The 19,035-nt window shown below is 41.7% G+C and overlaps 1 protein-coding gene across 4 annotated transcripts in view; it reads right to left on the bottom strand.

Annotated features, from left to right (window-relative positions):
- The window catches only part of RFWD3 (ring finger and WD repeat domain 3), a 42,561-nt gene that overhangs the window by 3,012 nt on the left and 20,514 nt on the right, over window positions 1-19,035 (bottom strand). For all 4 annotated transcript variants that reach the window (XM_037063636.1, XM_037063639.1, XM_037063635.1 and 1 more), the window contains exons 7-12: window positions 12,962-13,076; window positions 12,262-12,478; window positions 7,509-7,659; window positions 6,374-6,550; window positions 1,966-2,180; window positions 520-731 (exon numbers count right to left, since the gene is read on the bottom strand). In XM_037063636.1, the coding sequence (XP_036919531.1) occupies window positions 520-731; window positions 1,966-2,180; window positions 6,374-6,550; window positions 7,509-7,659; window positions 12,262-12,478; window positions 12,962-13,076 (1,087 nt within the window). The remainder of the gene's footprint in view (window positions 1-519; window positions 732-1,965; window positions 2,181-6,373; window positions 6,551-7,508; window positions 7,660-12,261; window positions 12,479-12,961; window positions 13,077-19,035) is intronic.

Genomic DNA, 19,035 nt, shown 5'->3' with positions numbered 1-19,035 from the left:
CCTTATATACTTAAGTAAGCCCTAGATTCACATCTTATAAAAGGTGCCTTGTGCTTCATATTGCCTTGCATCAAGAGGCAAATTATTCCTGAAAAGCCCACTTACAGTGATGCTAAGGCTGATCTACATGTTCAGGTGTTAACAGGCTGACCCCTGCATCTTGAAATTCCCCACCAACCCTTCATCTACTGGATTCACTCAGAATTGAGAGAGCAAATGCCTGAACAATTATTTCATAGGGAGTTTCAGTGGTCCTTTTTTTTAAGGTTGAAAATATGGCCCATGGAACACTTTAGGTTACATAAAAAGAATGAGGTGAATCCACAGATACTGAAATGGAAAACTAACCAAGACAGTAAGTTAAACGGGAAAAGAGCAAGACACACAGCAATATGTAAAGTGTGACTCGTGTAAAAAATAAACTAAGCAACATGCACGCACACAAATTTGCAGAGATGTAATTATAGAGAACTTTGGCTATTTGCTTTATATGTTTTACATAAAAAATAACAGGCTCACCAGGGCAGAATTTGATGCTTCATTGCCAGTACACACCAGGATGCTGCCACTCTTCCCTGGGTGTTGGAAAACAGCACTTTTGGTCAGTAGTTTGCAAGTGGGTCCCCCCAGGAATGTCTGCACAGGATGGCAGGAGCAGACTGGCTCTCCAGCTTCATCCAGCTTGTAGGACATCTCCATCAGCACACTTCGTAAGGTGTTATGATTTTTATCTATGAGACAGAGAAAAAGTGTTGCTCCATAGAGATAAGTCCAAATAACAAGTACCTCAGACACTTATAACCTAGCAGAGTGGAAAAGCCACAATTAAACTATCAAGATAGCTACAAAGCAAACATAATAACAAGAATATAGCACAAATGACATCCAGAGCCCTAGCCTAGTAGATTAAGTTACCTACAATAGGTTCTGCCCATGAGAGAAACAATTTGAGAATGGGCTATCATTTTTAGGAAAATCACTGTATCCCGCCAGACCTCTGCTTGGGTTTTAACAGTCTGACTACAATTATTTTTCCTTTCCCCAGTGGGGACCCCATTTGGCCTGCAACTGTATACTTTTACAAAGTGAAACTGTATTATAAAAGGGGAAACATACATCTGTGCTTCTGCTGGAAGGCAAACAAAAGCTTGAAAACGAAAAGGAACGCCCAAGTTTTCTATACATCACACACAGTGCATTAGTCTTGGAGACAGAGGATCTATAAGATGACTAAGAACTGAAAAGGTCAGAAGACTCTGCTGAGTCAACCTCTCAGCTCAAAAAATCTTTAATGATTACATCTACCCACAACTAGTAGAAGTACAGCACTTTGATGACTATCTCTGATGAGATACCATCAGTATCCAACCATCAGTATAGCTCTCGACATAGTTTCATACCTTTCAGGTTAGAAAGAACCTATGAATTTAAGCACAGATGATTGTTGGGGGTACATCCTAGTTCTGGAGGCAGTGAGAAGTTCAGCTAGCAAAACCCACACAACCATGGTTGTCCATCTACTCTCCACTTAACTATGTTGGCCCCAAATAAGAACAGCTAATGCCCTAGTCTGGGCCCTATAGGGCTGCCCTCATCTGGGCCTTTCTCTTAGGTGAGGAGCAGGGAGAACACATGAAAGTGATCTGAAAGTGGCTCAATAGCCTCAAAAGCAGGCCTCCTTATTCCATTACTGTTCTAAGTCCTAGGAGCTTCTAAAGCGGCTAATTTACTTCCAGGGAGTAAGTACCTGGCAGAATCTGTACTAGTTCACACAAGGGAGGAGCAGGAAGGCAGGCTGTACACAGAAACTTGGGGTCATCATCCTCACTATAGTAGTTAAGAGCTATTAGTCTGAGGGGCTTACCAGTACTACTGAAGGATAGGGAAAATTCTCCTTTCCTCTCTTCCACAAATATGATCCCAAACAAATCACAGGTGGTCCCATGAGGGCATCCCAACACTCACCAGGCCTATAGGTTACCAGACAGTGTCGGGTGCTGCTCTCTGTCTGAAAGTCTATGCAGCCCCCTGGCTCTATGGGCAGTACATGAGGCTGATGAGAAGAGCCCGTTTTTAGCTCCCAGAAGGAAGCATTCTCCAAGGTTCCAGCCAACACTCCACCATATGGAAACACAGCCGAGGCAGCTCTGGATATGTATGACAGGGACACCAGCGGGCACCTGGAGGGAAAGAAAGGAGCCCATACCTCACACTCTAATACTTCTTGGATTATTCCAGACCCCACTACCAGGAACTTCCTTGAGCACATTTCTACCTCCATAAAAGGGTTAAAAACCTTCTGTGAGTCATTATTCTCTAACATCTGATAAAAACTACCAAACTACTCTGTAGAAATAAAAGGACATACATATAATATTCTATATCCAATTTTGGAAGACACAATATGGCCTAAAAGTATTAAAAAATGAACTAATATTAGCACAAGATAACAATTACCAGAAAATTTGACTAGTATGAGCTTCTGGGAATGGAGTTAGCCACATACATAGGAAAAGTCAGAAAAGAAACACAGCTTTATGCATCTAAATAAAACTTCCAAGCTGCAATTGCCAGAGCCCTCATTTAAAATATATCCCCAAGCAACTACATATTAATTTATAAACAGGATTGTTTCTTTAGGTATTTTCTACATCTCTTTTCTGCAAGCGTATGATCAGTATGCCAAGAATTGCCTCAGAATATTAGCTTACAGACTATGTTTCTATGAACTTTTTTCTGCTAAGTTGCCAAAGCACTCTGCCTTCTTTCTTTGTAAAATATTTTATTCATCTATTTTTAGAAAGAGGGGAAAGAAGGAAGAAAGAGAAGAGAAACATTTATGTGCCAGAGAAACACTGATTGTTGCCTTTTGTAAGCCTCCAACTGGGAACCTGGCCTGCAACCCAGGCATGTGCCCTGACTGGGAATCTAAACAACCAGCTTTTTGGTTTGTGGGACAACGCCCGACCCATTGAGACACACCAGTCAGGGCTTTCAAAAAATTATTAATATTTTAGAAAGAGGAACGGAGAGAAACATCAATTTTGTTGTTCCACTTATTTATGCAGTCTTTGGTTGATTCTTCTCTGTGCCCTGACCAGGGATCAAACCTGCAACCCTGGTGGTATTGGGACAATGCTCTACCCAACCAGCGCTGCCATCTTACTTCATTGCCCAGTTAGCTAACCAAAAGCAAACTAAAATAGAGACAATACGGTTCCGGCCCAGATGGACAGGTAGGTGGAAACACTGTGCTTCCTCACACAACCAAGCTTAAAGACAACAAAGTTTTAGTAACAAAAACACAGTCAAAACACACAAAATTGAACTGTACGAAAGTCCGACAACAATGAACCATTCATCCAGATTGGTAAGAGGGATGGAGTCAGCGGCGGAGTGGGGTTGGGCAGGAAATATCGGCAGGACCAACCCAGGAGCACAGGTTGCAGTTGGCAGATCCCAGACAAGTGGTGGCAACAAGCGGGCCCAGTGAGGGTGCAAGGTGGCTGGCTGACTGCGGTCACACATTAGCGCACAGATAAACCAGGCGAAGGAGTAAGCAGTGAGACAGACTGCGCAGGCTAGGGCCCCAGGGGAATTAGAGCCTGAAAGCACGATTTGGAAAGACTTTCGGGGTTGAGGTGCCAGGAGAAGCTCCCAGGCTCACAGAGAGTTTGTTGGAGAGACCCAGAGGGTCCTGGAGGGTGCACAGGCCCACACACCCGGGAGCCCGTACCAGAGGGGCCAGGTTTGCTTGTGGGAAGCAGCAGAGGGGACGGAAATCCGAGAGAGAGCGTAACAAACACCACTGCCCCCCTCTGACCTGGCCCCCCACATACAGTGTCACAACCCAGCAACCTGGGTCACCCCACCCTGGTGAACACCTAAGTCTCCGCCCCTCATAGGTAACAGGCATGAACAGACCAAAACATTATGGCTCAAGAACAGCTCAAAGCCCCAGAGCCAATACTCCCAAGTGACAAAAAGATAGCCAACTTATCACATGCACAGTTCAAAACACTGGTGATCAGGATGCTCACAGAACTAGTTTTTAGTCACAAATTAGATGAAAAAAAATGAGGGCTACCCTAAGTGAAATGAAGCAAAATGCACAGGGAACCAATAATGATGGAAAGAAAACTGGGATTCAAATCAATGGAATGGACCAGAAGGAAGAAAGAAACAACCAAATAGAAAAGAATGAAGAAACAAGAATTCAAAAAAAAAATGAGAAGCTTAGGAACCTCCAGGACATCTTTAAACGTTCCAGCACACAAATTATAGGGGTACCAGAAGGGGAAGAGGAAGAGCAAAAAGTGGAAAACTTATTAAAACGAACAATAAAGGAAAATTTCCCCAAGCTGGCAAAAGAAATAGACTTCCAGGAAGTCCAGGAAGCTCAGAGAGTCCCAAAGAAGTTGGACCTAAGGAACAACACACCAAGGCACATCATCATTACATTAACCAAGATTAAAATGAAGGAGAGAATTCTAGAAGCAGCAAGAGAAAAGGGGACAGTCACCTACAAAGGAGTTCCCATCAGTCTGTCAGCTGATTTCTCAAGAGACTTTACAGGCAAGAAGGGGCTGGAAAGAAGTATTCCCAGTCATGAAATCCAAAGACCTACAGCCAAGATTGCTCTATCCAGCAAAGCTTTCATTTAGAATGGAAGGGCAGATAAAGTGCTTCTCAGATAAGCTCAAATTCAAGGAGTTCATCATCACCAAGCCCTATTATATGAAATGTTAAAGGGACTTATCTAAGAAGATGAAAAATATGAACAGTGAAAGTACAGCAAACTCAGTTATTAACAACCACACCTAAAACAAAAGCAAACTAAGTGGACAGCTGGATCAGGAGTGGAGCCATATAAATGGAGATCACATGGAAGGTTAGTGACAAGGGAGTGGGAGGAGGAGAAGTGGGCAAAAGGTACAGAGAATAAGTAGCATAGACGGTGGGGAGAAAATAGACAGGGGGAGGGCAAGAGTAGTATGGGAAATGTAGAAGCTACAGAACTTGTGACACATGGACATGAACTAAAGGGGGGGAATGGTGGGGGAGGAGTATGCAGGGCGGAGGGGAATGAAGGGGGAGAATAGCACAACCATAATAGCATAATCAATAAAATATATTTTTTATAAAATAAAGATAATACACACAAACATTATTTCCCTGCTACTTGCATTATTTCATTGCCTACTCTATGTGGGTCCCTCTATATCAATGGTAATTACTTTGCCTGGATTTCACATCTGTGTACGTTTACATCAATCACCTTCAGGCCCACAGACCACAAACATCACTGAAGCATGATTTCACCCCATCCAAATGAAAAGAACACCATAAATTATTTCTGGTTTTGAGCCTAGGTTTCAGTGAGTAATTATTACTGTAGTGATATCTTTATATTTAGATCCTGTTGCCCCTCTTTTAATATATAATCATATTACAGATGGAACAGAAGTGTCCCTTAGGACACTTGTCATTTTGGTCGAGGCCACAAACTCCAGTCTCCTTTTGAGACCTTTATGCTGCCAGGAGAGCATTATGCCCAAGAGGTATTCAACACATTCTGAAGAGCCACAGTGGTGCTGGTAGTCACCCACCCTTAGAACTTGAACTGACTTCACAAACTCCCAACTCTGTAACTATATTATAAATAAGTCATAGTAATATGGAATCCTTAGATCAACTTGGTTTAGCTATGGATTAGGGACATTTTTTTTAAAGATTTTATTTATTTATCCTTATAGGGGAGGGGAAGGGAAGGAGAGGAGAGAAATATCAATGTATGGTTGCCTCTCGTGAGTCCCCCGCTGGGAACTGGCCTGCAACCCAGGCATGTGCCCTGACTGGGAATTGAACCGTGATCGTGTGGTTCGCAGGCCTGTGCTCAATCCACTGAACTACACCAACCAGAGCAGATTAGGGAAATTTTAAATCACCTTTTATTGGACTACCTTTTACTGTTTTCTTCCTGGGTGTTAGTGACATTTGGCTACAAAAGCAACTGTGTGCTGACCATATTTTATAGATGAAGACCACAACAGGACAAAATTCCATAGCTCATACCAAGTGGAGCTGGGTACTGAACATAGATCTGACTTCATTCTGCCATGTTGGGCGATGAGTTGTTCTATGAAGCTGGTTATACCTGGTACCAGATCATTTTACCATGTAAAAAAACATGAACATAAACTCTAAGGATCTTTCTGATTCGTAAGTGAGAATAGATCAGTGGATTCAGAGAGACCTGGCCTCTGTGAGGAATTCTGACCAACTATGAAACACTCTTGGAAAGAGAGGATTAATACCGTAACTGTCCAAGAGAAAGAGGCTACCTACAGGAAATAAGTGAGTGGCTCCCTACCTGGCTTTCTGAGGTATTAATTCCTGGACATAACAACTCGTGTTTCGAAGGTCATATACCAGAATTGAACCATTGACGAGTCCAGCATAGATGTAATTGTTTTCATCAAGACACCAGCAGCAGCTCCAGACAGCCCGTCCGGCATTGTAAGTCTGGACCACTGTATTTGTGTCCAGGCTGTGGAATTACAAGAGACTTTTACAACTATGTGTTAAGAAAATCAAATATATAAATATTATTATTTTCATGCTGATCACTTAAGAATACACCCTCACACACAAACTATTCCTCTAAGGACTGCCCAAATAACTCCTTATAATTCCACAATATTTTTTGGGGGGGGGGCAGGGAGCACATGGGTTCTCCTCTTGAGCTGTAAGGAAGTAAGAGTAGATTAAAGGAACATAGATACAGCACATTCCCACTGTATTTCCATTACATTCTCTAGTTATTTACTATATTGGTTACGCTATTCCATGTTGAAAATATAATAAAAATACAAATAAATTACAGTCCAACCAACCAGAGGTAATTAATAATCTTTGGTACTCAACCTCCTCATTTTTAACACTAGAAAAAAAAGTCACAGCATGTGCACATATATTTATAAATATATATTTACATGTATATATGTAAAACATTAACAGTACATTAAGCTGAAGCATTCTTGCAAAGTTAAAACGCTTCTAAGTGTGCTATCACGATGTCCCTTGGATTTAGCTGCAGAAATTAAACAGGAAGCCATCTATCAGACATCTAATCAGAACCACTTCCAAAGAGAGAAGTCATCACACACACAGGAGAGTGAGCTCCCAGTAAGCACTTCTGTTAGGCAGAATGATCCAGGTAATAGACCAGGAATAAGCAGTCCTAAGCTGGTACAGTGACTCCACAGTGTCATTTTATCATCCCAAGGGTGTCAACTCTTATCAGCATGGCTTAAAAGGTATTTTGTAAACTTCTTAAAGTAGATGAGGGGGAAACAAACAAAAAAACCCCACCAAACAAATAAAACAAAAATAAACACAAATAAATCAAAAAACCCTAAGCTAAGGCCATCATAACACAAATATTAATTTCCATACCATTTAACATTAAACAGCCCGAGTTTCACCTTCCTCCCCCAATTACTCACCTGGTCAGTTTAATAGTGTTGTCTAGGGAAGCAGAGAGAAGTAAGCCATTGGACCGATTGCTGAAAGCCAGTCCTCGGATCTGTTTGCTATGCATGGGAATGTACTGACTGCTTTTCATGTCGGCAGTACTGAACATCTTAACACCAAAACCTGCTGAGGATAAGAGTGAGATACTTCACTGATGGTCAATTTAGGGCAAGCTATCTTTCCAAGTAGCTCCTTTGTCCACCTTCCTTAACAAGTACATTATGATCCTAGGAAAAAGTAAAAAATAAAATTAAAATTTCCTGGGGTTATACCTTATTATAAAAAGTATATTCCACTTCAAATATCAACAGGTATGTGATAAACCACTGTATACACACACAATGGAATATTACCCAGTAATTACAAGGAATAAACTAACATACAAAATAATACAAATGAATCTCAAAAAACTTAACTCTGAATGGTGCCAGACTGCCCCTCCACCACAATAATATTATTTATGTGAAATTCTAAAACATGTCATCTAATTTATAGCAACAGAAAGTCCATCAATTGTTGCCTGGGGATGAGAAAACAAAGGGACAAGTCAGAAGATGCTTATGAAAGCACATGAGAAAACTTGTGGCATGATGGATACAATCGTATCTTCATTGCATTGATGGTTTTCAGGGGTGTATACATACCATGTTTTAAATCTCATCAAACAATACGCTTAAGTATGTATATCTTCTTTCATATTAATTATACTTTAATAATGTGCACTGGAGAGTGCGCTGGAGATTCTATTCTACTTGAAACACAAACATTCAAAATGCATTAAACAATAAAGAATGGGCCTAAGTGCTTGAGCAAGGGAAAACAAAGAAAAATATACACAATTGGACTACATCAACCTAAAAGGTTTTTGCACAGCAAAGGAAGCCATCAACAAAAGAAAAGACAACCTACTGCATGGGAGAACATATTTGTCAATGATGCTTTTCATAAGAGATTTGGATTCCAAATTTATGAAGAACCCATATAACTCAACACCAAAAACCCAAACAATTCGATTAAAAAGTGGGCAGAGGAGCCCTGGCTGGTGTGGTTTGGTTGGAATGTCAGCAATATACCAAAAGGATACAAGCAGTTTCTCTGTCCCCCCCTCCCCACTTCCTCTCTCTCTAAATGCAAGTCTTCAGGTGAGGATGAAAAAAGGGCAGAAGACCTGAATGGATACTTCTCCAAAGAGAATATACAGATGGCTAACAGACATATGAAAAAATGCTCAATGTCATTGATCATGAAAGAAATGCAAACTAAAATCACAAAATACTACCTCACACCTGTGAGAATGGCAATCAATTAACCAACAGTGTTGGTGAGCATGTGGAGAAAAGGGAACCCTAGTGCATTGGTGAGAATACAGATTGGTGTAGCCACTGTGGAAAGTAGTATGAAGTTGCCTCAAAAAATTCAAAATGAGGATGGAGGCATAGGTGGAAACACTGTGCTTTCTTCCACAGCCAAGTTTGAATACAACAAAGGATTGGATTAATAAAGACACAGCCAAAGGACAGAAAATTGAATTATACAGAAGCCCAACTACATCTAACCATTCAACGGGGACGGTTAGAGGGGCGGAGCCAGCAGCGAGCAGGGCTGGGCCGACCTAGGGGTGCAAGTAGCCCAGACCCAGTCAGGGTGTGGGGCAGACTGACCTCGGTCGCACATTCGCGCATAGTGAGACAGACCACTCAGGCCCCAGGGGGCGAGGGCTGACGGCGGTGGCACACTCGCGTGCAGTGGGACGAAACGCGTGGGCCCAGTGACGGCAGCAGCTGCGGCACCAGTGAGGGCTGCAGCGGCAGACGGGACACCATAGTCCCTCTTTGACCCCACTCCCACATACAACATCACAACCCAGCAACTGAGTTGCCCTGCGCTAGTGAACACCTTAGGGCTCCGATTCTGCTACCTAACAGGCACGAACAGCCCAAAAGATGGCACAAGAAGAACTCAAAGTCCCAGAGCCAATAACTCTCAGCGACCGAGAAATTGCCAGCCTCTCAGAAGCACAATTCAAGACACTATTTATCAGGATGCTCACAGAACTGGTGGATTATAGTCACAAATTAGAGGAACATATGAAGGCTAAACTAATTGAAATGAAGGGAGATGTCCAGGAATCCAATAGCGATGGAAAGGAAACTGGGGCTCAAATCAAGGGAGTGGACCAGAAGGAAGAACGAAACATCCAACTAGAATGGAATGAAGAAATGAGAATTCAAAAAAATGAGGAGAGGCTTAAGAACCTCCAAGACATCTTTAAACGTTCCAACATCCAGATTATAGGGGTACCAGAAGGGGGAAAGTTACAGCCACGAGTGGAAAACTTCAAATAATAAAGGAGAACTTCCCCAGTCTGGCAAAGGACATAGACTTCCAGGAAATCCAGGAAGCTCAGAGAGTGCCAAAGAAGCTGGACCCAAGAAGGAACACACCAAGGCACATCATAAGTACATTAGCCAAGATGAAAATGAAGGAGAGAATTCTAGAAGCAGCAAGAGATAAGGGGACAGTCACCTACAAAGGAGTACCCATCAGACTGTCAGCGGATTTCTCAAAAGAGACCTTTCAGGCAAGAAGGAGCTGGAAAGAAGTATTCCAAGTCATGAAATCCAAAGACCTACAGCCAAGATTGCTTTATCCAGCAAAGTTTTCATTTAGAATAGAAGGACAGAAAAAGTGCTTCTCAGATAAGGTCAAGGAGTTCATCATCACCAAGTCCTTATTTACATGAAATACTAAAGGGACTTATATAAGAAAAAGAAGATGAAAAATAAGAACAGTGAAAGGACAGCAAACTCACAGTTATTAACAACCACACCTAAAACAAAAGCAAACCAAGAGGACAGCTAGATCAGGAGTGGAACCATAGAAATGAAGAACACATGGAGGGTTAGCAACAGGGGAGTGGGAGGAGGAGAAGGGGGGAGAAGGCACAGAAAATAGCATAGACAGTAGGTAGAAAATAGGGGAGAGAGCAAGAATAGTGGGGGGAAATATAGAATCTAAAGAACTTGAGACACGTGGTTATAAACTAAGGGGGGAGAATGGTGGGGGAGGGAGGGTGCGGGGGGAGGGGAATGAAGGGGGGAATAGAACAACTGTAATGGTATAATCAATAAAATATATTTAATAAAAATTCAAAATGGAACTGCCCTGTGACCCAGCCTTCTACTCTTATATTTGCCTTATATTCCTTGGGTATATATCCAAGGAAACCCATAACACTAATTTGAAAAAATATATGCACCCCTATATTCACTGCAGCATTGTTTACAATAGCCAAGATAATGGAAGCAACCCAACAGCCCAAAAAACAAGTAGATAAAAAAGTTGTGGTACTGTCCTGGCTGGTGTAGCTCAGTGGATTGAGTGCCAGCCTGAGAACCAAACAACCGCAGTTTGATTCCCAGTCAGGGCACATGCCTGGGTTGCAGGCCAGTTCCTAGCAGGGGACTCACGAGAGGCAACCATACAGTGGTATTTCTCTCCCTCTCTTCTTCCCTTCCACTCTAAGAAGAAATCAAATGAAATCTTAAAAAAAGTTGTGGTACACAGTTTTGAAGCATTTGATGGAACTTCTAAGGGGGAGACAAAAGATATCAGGCAAAGGCAAAGGGACCAGAAGTTGGCAAAAATCACATGCTGAAGACAGTAGAAACAAAAAATCGACATTTAAAAATGATTTGGGCACATGAGATTTGGTTTTCAACATTAAGACAATGTAAAATTAACCTTAAAAGCATAAAATATAAGAATAGTAGTATACTATTGATAAAATAATGCATACATTCCAAAATTCTTTTCATTTGGAATCTGTCAATTTGAATACTCCTGAAAATAAGTATTAACTTTTTAAAAAATCATCATGTGAGAAAATGTTTATTGATTTTAGAGAGGAGGGAGGAAAGAAGAAAGGCAGAAAGAGGGGAGAGGGAGGAAGGGGAAAGGGGAGGGAGAAGGGAAGAGAGGTGGGAAGAAAGAGAGAAACATTAACTGGTTGCCTTCCATCTGCACCCCACCCAACCAGGGATCAAACCTGCAACCTAGGTATGTGCCCTGACCAGGAATCGAACCCATCACCTTTTGGTTCACAGGATAATGCTCCAACCAACTGAGTCACCCAGCCAGGGCTTAAATCTTGTTTTAATTTGAATTAACCCTCCAGGTACTGTTTTTCCCCAAACATTTCTAGTCCAAAACAAATCTGTAACTTCAGTGGACATACAGAACACATAGTCCTTCTTGGACTATACCATTAACGCACACTTCCAAGTACCTCATATCCTCTTACTTTGTCATGGATATTCAGTATTTCTGACCTCGCAGTGAATAAATTTACAGAATGAAGTCAAAAGACAGAAGACACCTTTGAAGTATCCTAAAATATTTGCATGAACAGGAAACTGCGAAAAAAAAGCTAATCTGGCCCTGACTAGTGTGGCTCAGTTGGTTGGGTGTTGTCCCACAAAGCGGAAGTCGGCCAGTTCAATTCCTAGTTGGGGTACATAGGAGAGGCAACCAACTGATGTTTCTCTCTCCTTCCCTTCTACTCTCTTTAAAAATAAATGAAATTTTTTCAAAAAGAAAAAAGGTGATTTTGTGGCTGTGGACAGTGTTCACCCACTAGTGAGTCCAGGGTTCTTCAAAAAAGGGAGAAGAGAAATAAATGGAGTCCAATAATAAAAGTGAGAGCTGAGGCTCCAGACTGTTCACCTGGAAGGAAGGTGGCCTGAGGAGAAGGTTGTGAAACCACCAGGCAGCTCAGAGAATCACAGTAGGACATAGTTCGGCAGTTTCCATTCTGAGACACTGTGAAGGTCTTCTGGAAACAGTACTTGCGTGGGCGCGAGCTGCTTTGGGATGGTGCTTGGGAGCCCCTGGAATGCCGAAAGAGCTGATCCCGATGTTGCAGAATAAGTTTTTGCAAGTCCTAAAATGAAAAAAATTTTGTAAATGTAAGCCTTTTCATTTATTCCTCTCCTGCAAAATTTCTTGATCGAATACAAGGAGGTTTCTTATCCACTATGTGAAAATGTTAACATGTACCCCAGAGTACTGCTGCAGTTTTTCACTACTGGCAACAAGCAAATGAAATAAAGAGAGCACAGAATCATAAACAGTAGGGCTGAAAGTCATTTTTGTTTAAAACCATCATTTTACTGGTAAATTCAGAAAGGTGAAATGACTTGTTTGGGATTATCTGGTTTAATTTTTTAAAACTTCAGATTGCAGTAGAATTTATCAAAAAGCATATATACGCTTTGGACAAATGCCCTAATCAGAAATAAAGAGCTGGTCACATTTACTTGCTGAAAAACTTGATATATCCTATTTGTATCTGAGATGAGTCTTAGTAATATTCCTTTTCAATTCCTATCCCCAAAGTTCTCTGGATTAGAAAAGGCAAACTTACCTGGACACGGTTATGAAGTTTAGTGCACTCCTCAGTGAGGACCTGAAGTTGCAGCCGGCACTGTGCTGTTTCTAATTCAGCCTGCTTCCTTAGCATCTGCTCCTGTAGTAAGTCACTAGAGGGGGAAAACCAGCAGTAGGTAGACACCAGGAAGACTACAGAACACTTCCCATCAAGGGGGTATAGTAAGTTCATGCTATGATATACACTTTGCTGAAAATAAATCACGACAGTAAATAAAATATAACAAGAGAAAAATCTCTCAAGTCCAGAAACAATATAGAAATGTAGCATGCAGGGCTGACCTTACGAGTCTACTAGGCTTTGGTGTTAAAGTAGACAGTGAGTTTGGTTCCTTAAGCAGTAAGGATTAAAATGCACAACGAGAGATCAGAGCCAAGCTAACTGGTGAGGTAAGGCCAAATTATAAGAGTAAAATGACATGTTAAGAGAATAAGAATCTCTCTTGGATTTAAAGAAAATAAGCTACCAGGCATTCATCAGACACTCAAATAATGCTACAAAAAAGGCTGAAGATAAAAAGAGAGGAAGCTTGTACCAGGAAAATGTTAACAAAACAAAGACCAATTAGAAATTAAAAAGCATGAAGAAGCATAAAAAGAACAGTGCATAATAAAAAGGCACATTCGCCAGGAATAAAAATCACAAATGTGCATGCACTTAAAGACAATTTAAATATATAAAATGAAAAAAAAAAAAAAAAGAAAAAAAAAAAGAAGAAGATTTCTGCCCTGGCTGGTGTAGCTCAGTGGATTGAGTGCGGGCCTGCGAACCACATGATCACGGTTCGATTCCCAGTCAGGGCACATGCCTGGGCTGCAGGCCAGTTCCTGGCAGGGGACACACCAGAGGCAACCATACATTGATATTTCTCTCTCTCCTTCCTTTCCCCTCTAAAAATAAATAAATAAAATCTTAAAAAAAAAAAAAAGAGAGAAGATTTCTACTTCAGTGAGACAGGATAGAAAGAGAGATGAAATCTGGAAAGAAAGGAATAAAGCTGCCCTATTTTTCCCCATGAAAAATTCAGGATAACCTACCAACTATTAAGAGTTCAGCAGGTGCTAGAATCAAGATTAAGAAAATCAGATCAATCACATTCCTCACATACCATATACCTGATTAGTAAATCAAAGCACTTTTGTAAAAGACACAAGAAAACCATAATTAGAAGGATATTATATAATGTTCATGTCTGGAGAAACTCAAAATCATGAAGATGACATTTCTCAAGTTATTCTAAAAACTTAATGCAATTGCAATCAAAATCTCAAAGGGTTTTCCTTGGAACTTAGCAAACTAATTTTAAAATTAGTATGAAGGAGCAATGTGCCAAGAACCACAAAGTTGATTTAAAGGGACAAGGTAAGAGAATGTATTTAAAGCTACAATAAATTATAACTTGTAATGGAGTAAAAATAAGCAACCAGACAATGGAACAAAAGAGCAGTCCATTCATGCACAGAACTTATGGAGGTAGCAATGAAATTTATACAGAAAGAGCATACTATTTACTAATTATGCTATCACAAGTGGTTATCCCAAACCCAGATTTTAGATAGACTAAACACCTGTATTAAAAGGTAAAACTTTTGAAGACCATGAGAAGAAGATAGTATGTTTTTATGACCTTAAAGCAGTGGAGACCAAAATGCACAAAAAAAGAGTTGGGTTAAAAGAAAAAACTCGAAGGACTTCTGGCCAAGATGGAGGCATAGGTGGAAACACTGTACCTCCTCCCACAACCAAATTTAAGGACAACAGAAACTTAGAAACAAAAATATAACCAACACAGACAGAAAATTGAACTGTACCGAAGTTTGACAACAATGAACCATTCATCCAGACTGGTAAGGAGGCGGAGTTGGTGGCCATCAGGGGGAGGTCCCGGCAGGAAGAGGCAGTGGTTAGCAGACCCAGGTACGGGGAGGAAATGAGACACAAAAGGTGGTTGGCTGACCGCAAACATACATTTGTGTGTAGATAAACCAGGCAAAAAAAAGGGCAGTGAGACAGACTATGCAACTCAGGGCCCCAGCAACGAGAAATAAAGCCTAAAAGCAGCAATTGGAAAAACTTTCGGGGGTTGAGGTACCAGGAGAGGCTCCCAGCCTCACTGGAGAGTTCACTGGAGAGACCCACAGGGTCCTAGAATGTACACAAGCCCACCCACCTGGGGACCGGCATCAGAAGGGCCCAATTTACTTGTGGGAAGTGGGGACCGAAATCCAAGAGAGCTCAGAACAAGCACCACCACTCCCTCTTTGACATCGCCCCCACCTACAGCGTCACAACCCAGCGACTGGTTGACCTGCCCCGGTGAACACCTAAGGCTCTGCCCCTCATATGTTATAGGCGCAAACACACCAAAACATTATGGCTTAAGTAGAAGCATAGCTCAAAGCCGCAGAGCCAATACATCTAAGCAACAAAAAGATGCCCAACCTAACAGACGCAGAGTTCAAAACACTAGTGATCAGGATGCTCACAGAACTGGTTGATTTTGGTCGCAAATTAGATGAAAAAAAAAAAAAATGAAGGCTACAGGACTTCCACCAAGATGGAGGCATAGGTGGAAACACTGTGCCTTCTCCCACAACCAAGTTTGGATACAACAAAAGTTCTGGAGAACTAAGACACACCCAGAGACCAGAAAACCGAATTATACGGAAGTCCGACAGCTACGAACCGTTCAACGGGGACGGTAAGAGAGGCAGAGCCAGCAGTGGAGCAGGGTCAGGAAGGACAGACCTAGGAGTGCAGGCAGCCCGGACCTAGTCGGGGTGCGGGGCAGACTGACCAAGGTGACACATTCGCGCACAGTGAGACGGACCACGCAGGCCCCAGGGGGCGAACCCAGTGGTGGAGGGCTGACAGCGGTGGCACACTCGCGTGCAGTGGAGCGGGGCGCGTGGCCCTGGTGACGGTGGTGGCTGGGGTGCTGGTGGGGGTCGCGGAGGCGGGCGCCGGAGGGAAGCCACTGTCCCTCTTTGACCCCGCCCACACATACAACGTCACAACCCAGCGACTGACTTGCCCTGCTCTGGTGAAAACCTAGGGCTCCGTTCCTGCTACTTAACAGGCACGAACAGCCCAAAAGATGGTGCAAGAACTCAAAGTCCCAGAGCCAATAACTCTAAGCGACCAACAGATTGCTAGCCTCTCAGAAGCCCAATTTAAAACACTATTTATCAGGATGCTCACAGAATTGGTAGAGTACAGTCACAAATTAGAGGAACACATGAAGGCTAAACTAATTGAAATGAAGGGAGATGTCCAGGAAACCAATAGCGATGGAAAGGAAACTGGGGCTCAAATCAAGGGAGTGGACCAGAAGGAAGAATGAAACATCCAACCAGAAAATAGTAAAGAAACAAGAATTCAAAAAAATGAGGAGAGGCTTAGGAACCTCCAGGACATCTTTAAACGTTCCAACATCCGGATTATAGGGGTACCAGAAGGGGGAAAGAAACAGCCACGAGTGGAAAACTTATTTGAACAAATAATAAAGGAGAACTTCCCCAGTCTGGCAAAGGAAATAGACTTCCAGGAAATCCAGGAAGCTCAGAGAGTCCCAAAGAAGTTGGACCCAAGAAGGAACACACCAAGGCACATCATAATTACATTAGCCAAGACTAAAATGAAGGAGAGAATCCTAGAAGCAGCAAGGGATAAGGGGACAGTCACCTACAAAGGAGTACCCATCAGACTGTCAGCGGATTTCTCAAAAGAGACCTTACAGGCAAGAAGGGGCTGGAAAGAAGTATTCCAACTCATGAAATCCAAAGACCTACAGCCAAGACTGCTTTATCCAGCAAAACTTTCATTTAGAATGGAAGGACAGATAAAGTGCTTCTCAGATAAGGTCAAGTTCAAGGAGTTCATCATCACCAAGCCCTTATTACATGAAATGCTAAAGGGACTTATATAAGAAAGAGATGATGAAAAATATTAACAGTGGAAGGACAGCAAACTCACAGTTATTAACAACCACCCCTAAAACAAAAGCAAACCAAGAGGACAGCTAGATCAGAGTGGAACCATAGAAATGAAGAACACATGGAGGGTTAGCAACAGGGGAGTGGGAGGAGGAGAAGGGGGGAGAAGGCACAGAAAATAGCATAGAGGGTAGGTAGAAAATAGATAGGGGGGAGGGTGAGAATAGCGGGGGAAAATAGAATCTAAAGAAGCTGAGACACGTGGTTATAAACCAAGGGGGGAGAAGGGTGGGGGAGGGAGTGTGCGGGTGGAGGGGAATGAAGGGGGGAATAGAACAACTGTAATGGTATAATCAGTAAACTATATTTAAAAAAAAATGAAGGCTACACTAAGTGAAATGAAGAAAAATGCACAGGGAACCAATAGTGATGGAAAGGAAACTGAGACTCAAATGCAGTGGACCAGAAGGAAGAAACAACCAAAAAAGAAAAGAATGAAGAAACAAGAATTCAAAAAAAATGAGAGGCTTAAAAATCTCCAAGACATCTTTAAACATTCCAACATACAAATTAAAGGGGTATCAGAAGGGGAAGAGGAAGAACAATGTGTTATTTGAACAAATGATAAAGAACTTCCCTACCTGGCAAAGGAAACAGACTTCCAGGAAGTCCAGGAAGCTCAGAGAGTCCCCAAGAAAGTGGACCCAAGGAGGAACACACCAAGGCACATCATAATTACATTAGCCAAGACTAAAATGAAGGAGAGAATCCTAGAAGCAGCAAGAGATGAGGGGACAGTCACCTACAAAGAAATTCCCATCAGACTGTCAGCGGATTTCTCAAAAGAGACGTTACAGGCAAGAAGAGGCTGGAAAGAAGTATTCCAAGTCATGAAATCCAAAGACCTACATCCAAGATTGCTCTATCCAGCAAAGCTTCATTTAGAATGGAAGGGCAGATAAAGTGCTTCTCAGGTAAGGTCAAATTCAAGGAGTTCATCATCACCGAGCCCTTATTCTATGAAATGTTAAAGGGACTTATCTAAGAAAAACAAGATAAAAAATATGAACAGTGAAAGGACAGCAAACTCACAGTTATTAACAACCACACCTAAAACAAAAGCAAACTAAGTGGACAGCTAGATCAGGAGTGGAGCCACAGAAATGGAGATCACATGGAGGGTTAGCAACAGGGGAGTGGAAAGAGGAGAGAAGTGGAGAAGTGCAGAGAATAAGTAGCATAGATGGTGGGGAGAAAATAGACAAAGGGAGGGCAAGAGTACTGTGGGAAATGTAGAAGCTAAAGAACTTGTGACACATGGACATGAACTAAAGGGGGTGAATGTGGGGGGAGGGGTGTGCAGGGTGGAGGGGAATGAATGAAGGGAGGGAATGGGACAACTGTAATGGCATAATCAATAAAAGATACTTTAAAAAATAAAGCACTTGAGTTCAATAAAAGATTCCATAAACAAGTTAGAGACAAACCACACACATAAGGGGAGGATTATCTACAATGTACACAACTAACAATAAATTAGTATAAGGAAAATATGAAAAACTATTTATTTATTTCTATAAATAAGAAATAATGTTTTGCTCAACAGAAATGAGCAAATGATATGAACACAACTCACAAAAGAGTATGTCCAACCTCATTAGCAACTGAGGAACCACAGGCTAGGTAAACAATACCTGATCCCACGACAATGGCAAACCTAAGTCTGATAATTTAATGTAGGCAAGGGTACAAAAAATAAAAAAAAATTACTGGTGGAAGTACAGACTGTAAACAGCTTCTCAGAAGAGCAATTTGACACTGTCTAGGAAAACTGAAATTACATGTAACCTGCAGTAAAAGGAATTCCATTTCTAGACCTAAAGAAACTCATCAATCTCTCTGGAGCATTGCTTTTATTAACAAAGACTGGAGACCGCCTTAAGTGTTCACCAGTACAAAATATGTAAGTAAATTCTAATCAGAGAACTAAAATATTATACAAAAATTAAAATAAACTAGTTACATGCATCAACTAGGATATGTATCCCAACATAATACTTAGCCCCCAGTGCCCTCCAAAGAAATCAAGCTACAGAAGGAAAATTATAATCCAGT

Source organism: Sturnira hondurensis, unplaced genomic scaffold (assembly GCF_014824575.4).
Source record: "Sturnira hondurensis isolate 20B ecotype Veracruz unplaced genomic scaffold, ASM1482457v3 Scaffold0014745, whole genome shotgun sequence".
NCBI lineage: Eukaryota > Metazoa > Chordata > Mammalia > Chiroptera > Phyllostomidae > Sturnira > Sturnira hondurensis.
This window is presented reverse-complemented; position numbering and strand designations above follow the sequence as displayed.